At 37.7% G+C, this 14,616-nt stretch overlaps 1 protein-coding gene across 1 annotated transcript; it reads right to left on the bottom strand.

Annotated features, from left to right (window-relative positions):
• Nucleotides 1-1,580: 1,580 nt before the first annotated feature.
• On the bottom strand, nt 1,581-13,884 carry LOC100791244 (7-hydroxymethyl chlorophyll a reductase, chloroplastic). Its single transcript, XM_003535923.5, has 19 exons — nt 13,723-13,884; nt 13,523-13,604; nt 13,287-13,371; nt 12,678-12,789; nt 6,230-6,314; nt 6,077-6,118; nt 5,885-5,963; nt 4,934-4,985; nt 4,773-4,835; nt 4,529-4,626; nt 4,292-4,327; nt 4,144-4,205; nt 3,974-4,001; nt 3,093-3,172; nt 2,841-2,910; nt 2,694-2,751; nt 2,371-2,435; nt 2,191-2,285; nt 1,581-1,961 (listed from the first exon to the last, which is right to left on the bottom strand). The coding sequence occupies exons 1-19, from the start codon at nt 13,796-13,798 to the stop codon at nt 1,871-1,873; spliced, it is 1,359 nt and encodes a 452-aa protein (XP_003535971.1). The 5' UTR covers nt 13,799-13,884; the 3' UTR covers nt 1,581-1,870.
• Nucleotides 13,885-14,616: the final 732 nt, after the last annotated feature.

Genomic DNA, 14,616 nt, shown 5'->3' with positions numbered 1-14,616 from the left:
TCAATGGTGGGAATGGGATGAGCTATCAAAGTTTAAAGGAATGCATTGAAAGTTGCACGAGGGTGATTTGCGAGAGTTTATGTAAAAATTTATCTCCTGCAACCCGAGAAACATGGGTCGCGTGATCACTAATATGAAATTAAATATAAAGATTTCATATTATTTGTGTCTTGTGTAGTTGTTATGGTCATCTAGCCAAAAATTATCTAAAATACCTTAAGTTATCGTTGATTAAAGCTCAAACCACTAGTTAGAATCTATCCAAATAAGGATGACACTATTGGAAAAGATGCAACCACAGTGGTGAAACAGATGACGGAAGTTTTGATTCAGAATCTCCAATTAAATGTTTTATAACCCATAATTGTACATCATATTCTTTCTCCTCCTAATTGTTTTGTGCAATGACCAATCAATAGCCGAAATCTTTGTAGGACATTGCTTGAATGAAAACACGAGTTTATTGGGGGGGGGGGGGGGGCTAAGAAAATTCCCAACTTAAAGAATGGTGAGAAACTGAGTTTTCACTTTGTTTGTACAACACTTATTTGCAATGAATGTCACATTGTATGGTGGCAAACCAAAATGGACCAAAACTTGTGAAAATACTTAAGTTCCACCAAAGAGCCGAAGGCCATGTGTATTATACCTAACAAAAAAATCATTTGTTTATGTTGTGTTTGTCAATGGCAATTTTGGGACGAGCTAAGATGGATCTTTTTTAGTTGGTTTGGTAGAGTTAATTTGTGAGGGGTTTTATTTGAGTAAAGATGGGTCCAATGTTTAAAAAGTGTCTAATCTAAAAAAAAACATTTAGAAAGTTTGTATTCGATAAAAGTGAGGATTGTATATTTATATTTATGCCTATACTCTCAAGTCTCCATTGAACAAGCTCAATGAATCGAGCTCATTGCTCAACCAATAGGTCATGGGTCAACCAACTCGACCCAGAGCGTAGAATGTGCCTGGTTACACCCTTATTTTATATCCCAAATCCTATGGGATCTAATCTTTTACCAAATCCTAACTATATTCTAATCATATCTTACCTAAGCATATCTATAAGATATGATTAGGCATTACCTTAATTAAAGAACCACTATATAATCCACACTTAACCCAAGAACAAGATAGAATACACTTTTAAGCTCTAGAGTAGGAAACCTCCAATCCTAACAAAGGAATCCTATTCCAAAACAATGTCCTTCTCTTGTCTCTCTCTCTCTCTTTTTTTTACCAAGGTCCGCATTTGAAAAAAAGATAAACATATTGATAAGAGTATTCAATATAACTTTATCATTTTATTTCTCACTTTTTCTCTTGAATCAAACAATCTAACTTCCTACTTTGTTTTTACTTTATTTTCTCTTTTCTCTAATTATCTCTCTTTTCTTTCTATCTACTCTATTTCTCTCTTCATAGCCAAACAAAACCTTAGATACAACATATTTTTGAATTTGGTGTTTGTGGTACTAGAATACTAACGAGAATTGGTGTAACCAACAAGATTGATATCATATTTTATGCCAGGAAATAATGTTCAATCACATGCTTTAACTTCTAATATTATGCCACAAAAGTAACAAAAATATAACATTATTTCCAATTTTTTCTTGTTACAACTCAATAGGCAGTTTTGCAAAGCTCAAAAATTGAGTAGACTTGTAATCAGCAAGTTCGAATTTAAATCTTCATATTTGCTGAGTGCTCTATCCTAAATACATTTATATGAATCAAGAGTTATCCAAATATAGACTAAGTTATGACCTCATGATAATTTCCAATGACTTCAGTGTAAAATGAAAAATAGACTCAATGCATACTTTGAAGTCACCTATGCCACTGATTGGGAGCTTTTAATATGTTAGAATCACTTGTTAGAAAGCATCTTCTCAATTTGACCATTTTGGTTGTACAAATCCACAATTTTCTTAGCATATGTAGGCATGTGCCTATCAGCCCTGCATTTCAACAAATGCAAACAAATTATCCTTAACATCAAAGTAAGGGTCGCCATAAATTATCCTAATTTGAAAGAAAGAAGAGAAAAATCTGAATATTATTCGGTGATTCTGTAGAAATCAATTCTAATAAAATCTGTCCTAATTACATGATATTAGGAAAGGAATCTGAGCTATAGGATCAAATCACACTAATTATGTTAATTGGATTTCACAACATCCTACATACCTTTCCTTTCCCCACATACGATTCACATGAAGATAGTTGCGAATGGTATGATAATCAAGTGAATAGCGTGCAAATTCAAGACCCTTTGGACCAATCTGAGTATAAAAACCAGAGCTAAAATATAATTATATTGTGCATAATGTACATGTATCAATGGATAAATTGGTATGAATCTTTTACCAAGTTTAGTATAAAAGCCAGCAAATTTCCAATAAACTTTGGGGCAGGCTGAGAAGGACCTCTTCCTGGTCAAGAATTTCAAAAAAAAAGAAGTAATCAATTTTAAAAAGTTTACAAGGAAGGAAGTACTGATCAAAACAGATAGAGGAGATACTCTTGGCCTAAGATAAAAATATAATAACTGTCATATTCTACCATGGATAGATCAATCCATAAAAGCCAATTTTATCACATAGCACTAAATGTGAGACCTATGCCAAGAGCCAAGACAATACACAGAAAACCCTATAAAATAAATACATTACATAATGAATGTTATATACCTAACTTAGCTTCATCATCAGCCTTAACAGTCTCCATGACAAATGGTCGCCTATCCCCCTGAATCAGAAGGAAAAAATCATACTCTTTATTTTATAATAACAATAATAATAATAATATGCTTAAATGGAACAGAGCTGGTAATTTACAGTACTAATTGTTGGAGTAATCTCCAGTAAGTTCTCTATAAGACTCAACATCTCTCTTCCACGTTCATTCCTGTCATATCAAGAGTAAAATATGCAGGACTCAATCCTTCTTACCAAAAGGTAACCCCTCCAAGAAAGAGTAATGCATGAATTCTTAGGCCAATAAACAGTCATGATAACTAAAGAGCATAAATAGGCCAAATGATATTATGCATTAAAAAAGAAAGAGACAGTTTTAGTCATTAGTGTTACCTTACTGTTACATATTGTGGATGTTGTGTCATGCCGATTCCAGAATATTTTGGCACTCCCATATATCCAACCACTAAGTCCTGAAAATTATTTTTCTACTGTCTAATAAAAGTTTCTTAACATGAAAAGATGAATAACAAATGTAAACATCAAGCAAAACAAGTCTAATAAGGACATGGCAAATTGGCAATGAACAACAGTTCTTCACATTTAACACTCAAGCACATACATGCACATAGACATACACTCAGAAAATAGAAACTAATTGGATGCTGGTTTCTTGGGAATTCTTGTTATATATTAACAAGAAATTGAGGTTGTATCAAGCATGAGAATTTAGTTCTTACAAGAGGATAAAAAAATGCATATGGGTTTTAGGTAATGGACAAGAAAGCTAATTCAAAGCATCTGGAAGAAAGAACATAATCAAAGACATAGATCAATACAAAATATTTTTTCAAGCATATCCTACAATATAGTAAAAAAAAAAACACACATATATACAACATAATATCAAATCAATAAATTGTCAAAAGTCATCTCATTGTCAGACTAAATTGTCATCTACAAATGCAATTTCAGATCAAATTTAGGGGATAAAATGGGGGCATGTAAGCAAGTGAAAATAATAGAGTAGGTACATGTATAATTCCTTAATGCCAGGAGAATGGATTAGTTAACATGCCTTAATATTTATGGAATAATTAACCAAAACCAAGTTTAACATACTATTTTACACTATTTTAGCATCATGGAAAGTGATTAAACAACATATGGTCAAAGAATTTGGCATATGAACAGTTTGTACTTAGTAGACAATCCTCCTAAGTTCAAGTAAAATATGTCAAAAAGACAAGATGGTCAATCGGATAAGGACTTACAGCTAAAGCATTTGTATAGTCAAAACAGCTGCAGGGAAAAAAAATGACAACTTAGTGCAACATATAATGAAAGAGAAAATAAGAAATTGAAGTAAAAAACAAACTCGTGATTCTTATATATAAATTTCAAGCCGTCACATTAGACAAATTAAAATAATGATAACAATTACCTGTAACAAGATGGGGCAATAACATCAACCAAATCGTTTGCTGGCAGACAGAAATAAGGAACCTGTTTAAGGTAAAATTTGAAACTGAACGAAGTTGTTTGCCTGTGAAACCCATGGACATAGTAAAATAAAAGGGAGTCTTTTATACCTCTTCTATATGACCATCCAAATGCTTCAAGTGAACCTACCAGAATGATTGAAACAGAAACTGAGTAACATAAAATAAACTTGGTAAAACAGAAGGATGCTATGATAAAGCACTATTCTAAATAAATCAATCGGTGGTTCTACCATAATAAATTATCAATTTATTTTTCACTTTAACAAAAACATTTATTTGTCCATAACTGCTCTATAAACCAGAAAGGAATTTTCAGCTGAAAACCTTGTAATCTTGCATAAACTCATAATGTAGAACTGTTTCTGGTGATTGGCTCGCAGCTTTCAGAAACTTATCCAGCCCTTGCCTAGTACCATTGTCCACTGTGGAATGAGAATTTTAGTACAAGTCAATTTTTTTCAAAGAAGTGTGTACAAAATTAAACAGATCCATTAAGAAATTACCCATATTACAATTTTATAAACATTCAACAGAAGATTTAAAGCAAAACACAAGACCTTTACCATACCACAATTTGTGCCTAAAACATAGAGCTTATCCAAATTCAAGTGGTGCTCCACAGATCTTAATGCTGCAATTGAAGAAATTATTCTGCATTACAACATTACAAGTCACAATGGAGAAAATGATGAAAGTTTGCAAAAAAATACATCTTTATAGTAGTCATACCTTGCACCTGGCAACCTACACCACAGAAAAGAAGGCGCTTGACACCTGCAGCCTATCAATAATGAAAATTCAAACAGAATACTTATATAAAAGGTTTCCCTTGAAGAATATAACCAATATATCTTATGACAGCTGAAATTTAGGAACCAAACAGAGTGAAGTTATATGCACACATGAGCAGTTGACAGGTTGTCTTCTATTATAATTTCATGCTGTAAAAATTAGGATATGTGTTTCATTGTACTTTCTAGAAAGATTTACCTTTATACATCTAAGGCACTCTTGAAAATAACTAGTTTACAGATCTCTCTCATCAGAAATATCCAGTTCAAAGCAAGAATAATTTTTTGAAGCACCAGTTGCCCATGGGAAAAATGCTAAATGAACAAAAACAGGAAGAACAGCAAAACTGCAAAGGAGAAAGTAAATTCTAAATGACCAGTCTTGACATTAAATTTAATGGTCTCGAAACCATAGAATGGATCCAATTCTCTCCAAAGCCAAGGTGCACAGAATGAGGACAACATACTAGGTTTAATCATTTTGTTCCCAGAACTCAGAGAATGTCAACTGAATATCGCAGAGAAGATCCTCAATACTATAATAATTAGCAAAATGCTTTCCTCATTTCTATCTCCCAACTTCTCTTAAATTTTGAAGAATGGCCAGAAAAATGAGATTACAGAAGAAATCAAAGATAAAAGTCAAAATGCCCTTGGTTCTCATTCTCATATATTGTTTCACATTATATCAACATATTTCAACCCCTAGGACAGAACCCTGCATTTAGTAACCTTGATTGACTTGAATAACAGCTTTTTTAGAATCTGTTTCAAATTTTATAGACAAAGTTTATTTGCATACATAAGTTTGTGCCAGACAACTGAAAAATTTATATTGGATTTATCCTAGGTCATGACAAATTCTCCAATGTAAAGAGATTTTGCACACCTCAACAAGTGCGAGAGTATTGAGGTTAGGTGACAATGTTGGCTTGACACCTTTAGCAGCCAACACCTCTTCTGGTGTCCTACAAGAAATTTGAAGAAAAAAACAAAGGGAAGTATTTTAATACAAAAAAACAACACCAATATACTAATAGAAATTTAACTTAAGTTCATTTGATATGAAAAAAATGCAAACCTTGCTAAAACAGGTCTTGGAGCAAATCTATCATCAGGATCACTATGATATACAAAGTTACAACAAAGACATTAACAAAGAAAAAGTCAGTTTTAGCAATAAAAAACATTAGCATCTTATTTCCCATCTAAAATCCCAAATTTGTTCCATTACCTTTGTACACAAATGACAGCCTCCACCATGCCTGATTTAAGCATTTCTATTGCAATGGTTGTTACTATCCCAGTCCATTGAGCTCCTATAAACAGAATGAATTTTATATGTAAAACTTAGTCTAGACACCTAGGCTAATATAATATCACTTGGAAAAAAAGGAGAAATTCTGATAATATGCTGAATGCTACTTCCCCCATGGCTTTGTGGTTGCAGATATGTTATAAAACCATCAAAACATGGCATCAAATTAAAAAACCAATTTGAGGGACCCAAACTGAAATCCATGCAAACTACAAACTACAAGAAACACTGCACTCAAAGACCCTCAAAATTGATACCGCATCAAACTCAAAAGAATGCACTAGTAACACAGATATAAGATAACAAGAGAGGGCGACGAGGAGATGCAAGGAGCTGGAGAGAGGGCGACGAGGAGGTGCAAGGAGCTGGAGCAAGGTACGTGGAAGATACAGCACCCAAAGGCAAAGCGCAGAGAGGGGATCTTGATGATGAATACAGAGCCTCAGTCAACGATGGAGACTGGGTTGAGGTAACCCGTGGGCGGAACAAAAACAAGTTGATTAATAGGATGCATCCACATCCTACAAACCAACACAGAGCCACCAGATATGGCTCATGGAGGGACAAGGCCGACGTTACAACGTTCTACTTCTCTAGATTTCCCACATGGGTAAATGAGAAGGACCTTTGGCAAACATTCCAAAGATGGGGTAAGGTATGGGAGGTCTTTATTCCCAAATACAAAAACAGAGAAGGGCAGAGATTCGGGTTTGTCAGGTATAAGGATGTTCATGATGTAGAGAGGCTGGAACGAAAACTTGATAACAACATCTTCTTCGGAAGGACGAAGATGTTCGTCAACCAGCCCAAGTTCCAAAGGAGTAAGGAGGCCTCACAGAAACAAAAGACTAACGTTGGAAATGATAACTTACGAGTTGAGGTTAGAGGTAGCCAAGGCGGTTCGAAGGTGATTGCTAATGGTGGAAGAATTCGATCGCACGCTGAGGTGGTGAAACACCTCTCGCCGGGGAAGACCAAACAGTGCCACCAGAAGCCAGAATCTTCCCACCTTCCACACGATGTACAGAGGTCGATGGTGCTCGAGACATCTAAGTTGCAGAGTGATTGGATACGGAATGCGTGGGTCGGCCGTCTAAAGAATATTGGCATTCGAAAGGCTAGACGTTGAGCTTAAATGGGTTTTAGATACTGAGGTTACCCCATGTTACTGGGGTGATGATTGGGTCATTCTCCATAATTTGCAAGACTCCAAGGCCACACAGCTGATTCAGGAGGAGAGGACGAAAGGATCGTCACCGTTCCTGGACCTTCAGAAATGGTCCCAGGACATTCGCCCGACATATAGGCTGACATGGGTTATCTTGTGGGGTCTGCCACCGTTGGTGTGGGAGCAGGAATCCATGGGAAAAGTGCTGGCGGAAGTGGGAGAGCTGGTGGAAGTTGACGAGATGGTAGAGCAGAGACGGCGGATTGATGTGGCCAGGATCCTCGTCAGGACGCAGAGGCCGCCGGGGATACAGACGGCAATAACGGCAACCGTCGATGGAGTTCCACACGTCCTTCACGTGGCTGAGGACATGTCTGGTTTGGCTGCTTGGCCGAATATGAAGACGATGACCAGTGGGCTACCGCCATCCCCGTTTTCCACGGAGCCAAACAGCCCTGCCTTTGACGACGCTGTTAACTATGACGATGATAGCCCGTTCGCGCTCGCCGGCGACAGTCCCGGCAACCCTGATGGTTCTTCCTCCGATGGGCGCCACCTTTTCTCCATCCAAACTCGTCGTGACCACTGGGTAAAAACCACTAGTCGACGTCGTTTGGACCGGATTTTCAGCGAATCAGATGACGTGGCTTCCCCGCCCAATGACAGCAAGTTTTTGAATCCTCTAGCCTTTGATTCTGCCGTGCCAACCGAACTTAGCGTGGGTCAAAAGCTGTTAAAGAGGACTGCATTTAATGAGTTACCGATTTTGGAAAGAAATGATAATAACCAAGATCAGGAAGCTCAACACGGAAAGCTCCATAAGGGTATTCCCGAAGGTGCAGACCGATGTGCAGGGATAAATCAGAATACCCCAATGCTGGTTCAAGAAACTGTCCCACCTCCCCTTGACCAGTCTCATATTAGGAACCACACGCCCCCATGTAAACCTAGTACACGTGTGGATGAGGGGGGGGGGGGGGGGGGGATTTGGGCCTCATACCTCAAGGCCCAACCTCAGCTCCTGCTAATAGATTTTATGTTAGGAGGAAACAGTTATTGGGACATAGTGGACAGGCCCCATCTAATGTAAAACCAGCAGTGGACATCTTGGCTCCTAAAGAGGGTTCAAACAGCAATTCCCTTGATATTACCACTGGGCAACTGGGCTCACACTCCTTGGAAACACAATATGCTTTAGTAAAACAAATGGGCCTCACCCATGAAGATGATAGTTTCAGGGTTCGACAGATGATGCTAGACATGGATAACAGGGACAACAAGGCTGCAGCAGAGATGGGAATTAAATTGAATTCATCATGATTATTCTCTCTTATAATTCTAGAGGGTTGGGTAGGGGGATCAAGTGGGCTGCCATTAAAAGGCTTAATATGAAGCATAAGGTGGACCAAGTGTGTATTCAAGAAACAAAGAAGGAGTCTGATGATAAGTTAATCTGCCAATCTATGTGGGGAGATTCTTTTGTGTCCTGGGATTTCGTTCCTTCGGTTCAAGCTTCAGGTGGGTTGCTGTGCATGTGGAATAACTCTCACTTTCAGGTGGAAAGGAGGATTAAAGGTGGAAGTTTTATAATGCTGGAAGGTAAGTGGGTTGAAGAGAACCAGTGGATTCGAATTGTTAATATTTATGCACCTTGTGACTTAGCTGGGAAGAGGACCTTGTGGAATGATTTGAGGCATCTTAAGGCTGCCAACCCCACTGGTCTGTGGTGCTTCCTAGGGGACTTTAATACTGTCAGGAGCCAGGAGGAGAGAATAAGCTTATCCCAGAGGAGTGTGGTCTCTGCTGACAGTTCAGAATTCAATGATTGGATTTCTGAGCTGGATCTTCATGATATTAGATGCCTTGGAAGCAATTTTACTTGGTTTAGGCCCAATGGCAGTGCCAAGAGTAGGTTGGACAGATTCTTGGGGTCTGATCAGTGGTTATCCTTGTGGCCTGACACTTCCCAACATGTCCTCCACAGAGATTATTCTGATCATTGCCCTATCATTTTGAAGACAAAGCTGGTGGACTGGGGCCCTAAACCCTTTCGGGTAATGGACTGTTGGCTTACTCATAAAGGATATCAAGATATGATTAAAGAGACTTGGAATTCAGATCTGCAGGGTGGATGGGGGGGAATAGCCCTTAAAAATAAGTTGAGGAATCTGAGATATGCCATAAAACAATGGTGTAAAGACCAGGGGGATATCAAAGCTTCTAAGATTCAGTCTCTTAAGCAGAAGTTAAGTGATTTGGAGAATCAAGCTGCTCATAGACCTCTATCCGATAGTGAAGCTTTAACCAAGAAAACCTTGCAACAAGAGCTGTGGGATATTTCAATTGCTTATGAGTCCTTGTTGAGGCAGAAATCTAGGGCTAAGTGGATTAAGGAGGGTGACAGAAATACAGCTTACTTCCACAGGGTTCTAAATTTCAGAAGAAGCTCAAATGCACTCCATGGTATCCTTATGGATGGTACTTGGATCCAGCAACCTGACCTTGTCAAGAATGCAGTGGTTAACTTCTTCCTTGAGAGGTTCACTGAACAGAATTATCTAAGACCTGTTCTAGATGGGGTTTCCTTTCCTTCCATTGATCAACAACAAAGAGAGGGGTTGACTGCACCTTTTTCTGACAAAGAAATTAAGGATTCTGTTTGGGGCTGTGCTGGAGACAAATGCCCGAGTCCGGATGGCTTCAACTTTAATTTTATTAAGGAGTTCTGGGAATTACTGCAACCTGATGTTAGAAGATTTGTGCAAGAATTCCACACTCATGGAGCTTTCCCTAGAGGCAACAATGCATCTTTTGTGGCCCTTATCCCCAAGATTACTCAACCACAATCTCTAAATGAGTACAGGCCTATATCCCTTATTGGCTGCATGTATAAAATAATAGTCAAGCTCTTAGGAAACAGGCTGAGGGCAGTGATACCTGCATTAATAGATGAAAGACAGTCAGCCTTCATCAAGAGTAGACACATTCTCCATGGTATTATGATTCTCAATGAAGTGGTGGATGAAGCTTTTCACAGAAAAAAGCCTGCTATGATCTTTAAAGTGGACTTTGAAAAAGCTTATGACTCAGTGTCTTGGTCTTTTTTGGACTACATGTTGAGGAGATTGGGTTTCTGCCTTAAATGGAGAAATTGGATTTCAGTTTGCCTTCAATCAGCCACCATCTCAGTTTTAATTAATGGAAGCCCCACAAAGGAGTTTGTCCCTTCTGGAGGCTTGAGGCAAGGGAATCCTCTTGCCCCTTTGCTTTTTAACATAGTGGCTGAGGGGCTTACTGGTATGATGAGAGAGGCCCTTAACAGAGATTTATATAGAAGCTTCTTGGTTGGGAAGCAAAACCTTCCTATAAACATCTTGCAATATGCAGATGACACAGTTTTTGTTGGTGAAGCTTTGTGGGAGAATGTTGTAGTCTTGAAATCCTTGTTGAGAGGGTTTGAAATGGCCTCGGGTCTGAAGATTAATTTTGCCAAAAGCCAATTTGGGGTGGTGGGGGTTCAGCCTAATTGGATTCAGGAAGCAGCCCAATTTCTAAATTGTAGACAGATGGAAATGCCTTTTAATTATTTGGGCATGCCTATTGGAATTAAATCTTCCAGTAAGGTTGTTTGGGAGCCTTTGATTTCTAGATTTGAAGCTAAACTCTCCAAGTGGAACCAGAAGAATCTATCTATGGGTGCTAAGGTCACACTCATAAAGTCTGTTCTCAATGCTCTGCCCATTTATCTTCTATCCTTTTTCAAGATCCCTCAAAGGATAGTTGATAGGTTGGTGTCTCTTCAGAGGAACTTCATGTGGGGGGGAAATCAGCACCAAAAGAGAGTTTCTTGGGTAAAATGGGATGTCATCTGCCTCCCAAAGAGTGACGGGGGTTTGGGGATCAAAGATCTAGTCAAATTCAATGCTGCCTTGAGGGGGAAATGGATCTGGGACCTAGCTGTCAACCAGAATCAACTTTGGGCTAGAGTTCTAAATTCCAAATATGGTGGTTGGTCAGACCTGCAGACCGGTAAAGACAAAGGGTGGCACTCTTACTGGTGGAAGGATCTTAGAAGGCTTTACCATCAGCCTGACTTCAAACCTATTCGGCAGAATATGAGATGGAAGGTTGGATGTGGGGATCAAATCAGATTTTGGCAAGATACTTGGCTGAGTGAGGACTGCAATCTTCAGCAGAAGCTTAACCCTCTCTTCATCATTAGCAGACAACAGAACTTTTCTATCTCTCATATGGGAAAGTTTTCTCATAACTTGTGGAGCTGGGACTTCAAGTGGAGAAGGAGACTTTTCGACCATGAATATGAGATGGCAGTTGCATTCATGGAAGAAATCTCTGATATTTCTATCCAGCACCAGGTTCAGGACAAGCTGATTTGGAAAGCTGATGCTAGTGGTGTCTATTCTACTAAATCAGCCTACAGCTTGATGATGCCTTCCAGCAATCCTCTACCTAGCAAGAGGAATTTCCAGATCCTGTGGCATCTTAAAATTCCCCCAAGAGCTGCGGTTTTTTCTTGGAGATTGTTTTGGGACAGACTTCCAACTAGGGGCAACTTGTCCAGAAGAAATATCCCTATTCAGGATACTATGTGCCCTCTTTGTGGATGTCAGCAGGAGGAGGCTGGGCACCTTTTCTTTCATTGCAATATGACTAGGGGGCTTTGGTGGGAATCTATGGGTTGGATCCAGGCTATAGGACCTTTCTCAGCTGATCCTGTTAACCATTTCATCCAATTTTGTGATGGTTTTGTTGTAGGAAGAAATTTTAGTAGATATCTTAGTAGGAGGGCCGGGTGGTGGATTGCCTTATCTATCACAATCTGGCAGCATAGGAATTCTTTGATGTTTCATGATACTCCTTTTCAACCTCAGAAGGTGATGGATGATGCTTTAATCCTAGCCTGGTCATGGTTAAAATATGGAGAGAAAGGTTTCAATACAACATTTAACCATTGGTCTGCCAATCTTATGATGGCCTTTGGTTAAATTCTGTTTAGTTGTATTGGGGTCCTGTGTTGGGTTTGTTGGGTGTTTTTACTTTTTGGAAGGTCACACTTTTGTGCTTTGTATCAACCTTCAGTACCTCTGGTACTGTTCAGTTTATTAATAATACATATACTTTTGCCTTCCAAAAAAAAAAAAAGAGAGTCTTCTGTTTTCAACTCATAAAAAGTACCTTCCACAGGGTTAAGTTTCCGAGCATATAGCAGTTCCTCATATACCCCTAAGTAGGTCTCATCCAAGTTATCAGTCTTCCTGCCTCTACCATGAACAACAGGTTCCAATCTCTGAAACAGAAAACAATTGTGGAGCATAGAAGCAACTTTAGTTAGACAACATTTTCCAATAAAGACTAATATTCAGGACTCAGCTATATATCAGCTCTAAAACTTCCAATTAGTAGCAAAGCATGCCAATAAAAAATGTTTAGGCAATGCTGGGAATTAGGCATATAAAATTTGAAGAAGTTCCATTTTCAAAGCCAAAATGACAAACAAATAACTGTTTCACATAGAAATTCCAATTTGACACAATTCCTTAGCAGCTTCACTAGAAGAGGTTTCGACAACCAAAAAAAATTAAAATTTTTCAACCAACTAGATGAGGAAAATTGACTATGACGTGACATGGATAAGCATCATTTGCTGCATCATCAATTTGAAACATTTTATTAATCTTATATCTAAAAAAACAAAGAAAGTGTGCCAGTGCCAGTGTCACCTAGTTTATGTATTGCATCAAAGGGTAAGGATATACAAGCAATAGAGTAAAGAAAGAGACTTACTTCAATCTTAGACATTCCATCTCCCAAGAAAGCACATGCATTCTTGACATGGGCAATATAGTAAGTATCACACAACCCACAACGACTGTCCAAAAAGAAAAACAACAAAACCAAACCATGAGAACTAAGAACAACATGGAAAATCATGTAACAACTACAACATATACCAAAAACAAATAAAATGAGGGAACACTGTTAATAACACACATACACATATATGATATATAATTATGTACCTGCAATGATCTTTTGCAGGGTATGTGCCACCTGGTGGGATAGGTTTGGACTTTGTCCTCCAATCCTGTTTCAAAGAGGTATCTGCTTCACAAAAAGGAAGAAAAGAAAAGATGGTTAAGAAGAGAAGAGAAGCAAAGTATATATGCAACTATGCATGGAGAGAATGAGAAATTAAAAGGGTTGTTATGAAGGGAGGTACCTTTGGATGAAGAAGAACGAATGGTGAGGGAGGATGGTAGAGAGGAGAGGTTGGCATATAGGGATAAGGAAGACATAGTTTAGTTGAGTTGAACTCAAAACTGAGATTTGGTTGAGTGAGAGGTGTCTTTGATTGTTGTAGCTTCTGCTCCACGAGTTAATAATGATGCGGCCCCAACATGCCACACGTCCTAACAAATATCTCATCATTTCTCTTACATTTTTATTTTATTTTGCTTTATTACTCCAATGCTTATATTATAATTATTGTGTAAGAAAAAATTATCTCACAATAACAATAATTATTTTAGAAAAATGGAGTATATTTTATTTTATTTTATTGTAGTGTTTTTAGTGAAAATTAACTAAGGGATGTTTAATATTTTATTTATAAAATATGATTATATAAAATGAATGTTTTATCTTTCAGTAAATGTTTTTAATCGGTGCTATAAAAAGTAAAAACTAACAAAAAAAAATCGGTGCTTTGAAATACTACTTGTTTACAACATACAAGTATTCGTGTCCTGATTACATTATGATGGAGATGGCAAAAGGTTCCGTGTACGTAGAGATTTGCTTCCAATGACTTATTTCAAAAATAGTTTGCTTTTTATAATTTGTTTGTCTCTTAAGTATAGTTGAACATGTTTGTCTTCTTAGTATACTTCTATTTTTAAAAACATTGCTAATATTCAAAGAAAATAGAAGAAAAAAATATTAAGCATTAGTAGATTTTAAATGAAAAATTAATCTTTAGATTATATATTGTTTTGTTCATTTTCGAAAAAATACCTTTATTAGAAGAGAAAAATTACCACAAAATATGTTAGTTAACCATTTGCTGTGGGTGAACAAATTTTATTTGAATTGAATCGAATATTCTCGGGCACTC

The sequence above is a fragment of the Glycine max genome, chromosome 10, assembly GCF_000004515.6.
Source record: "Glycine max cultivar Williams 82 chromosome 10, Glycine_max_v4.0, whole genome shotgun sequence".
NCBI lineage: Eukaryota > Viridiplantae > Streptophyta > Magnoliopsida > Fabales > Fabaceae > Glycine > Glycine max.
Note: the sequence above shows the minus strand (reverse complement) of the source record. Positions and strands in the feature narration are given on the sequence as shown.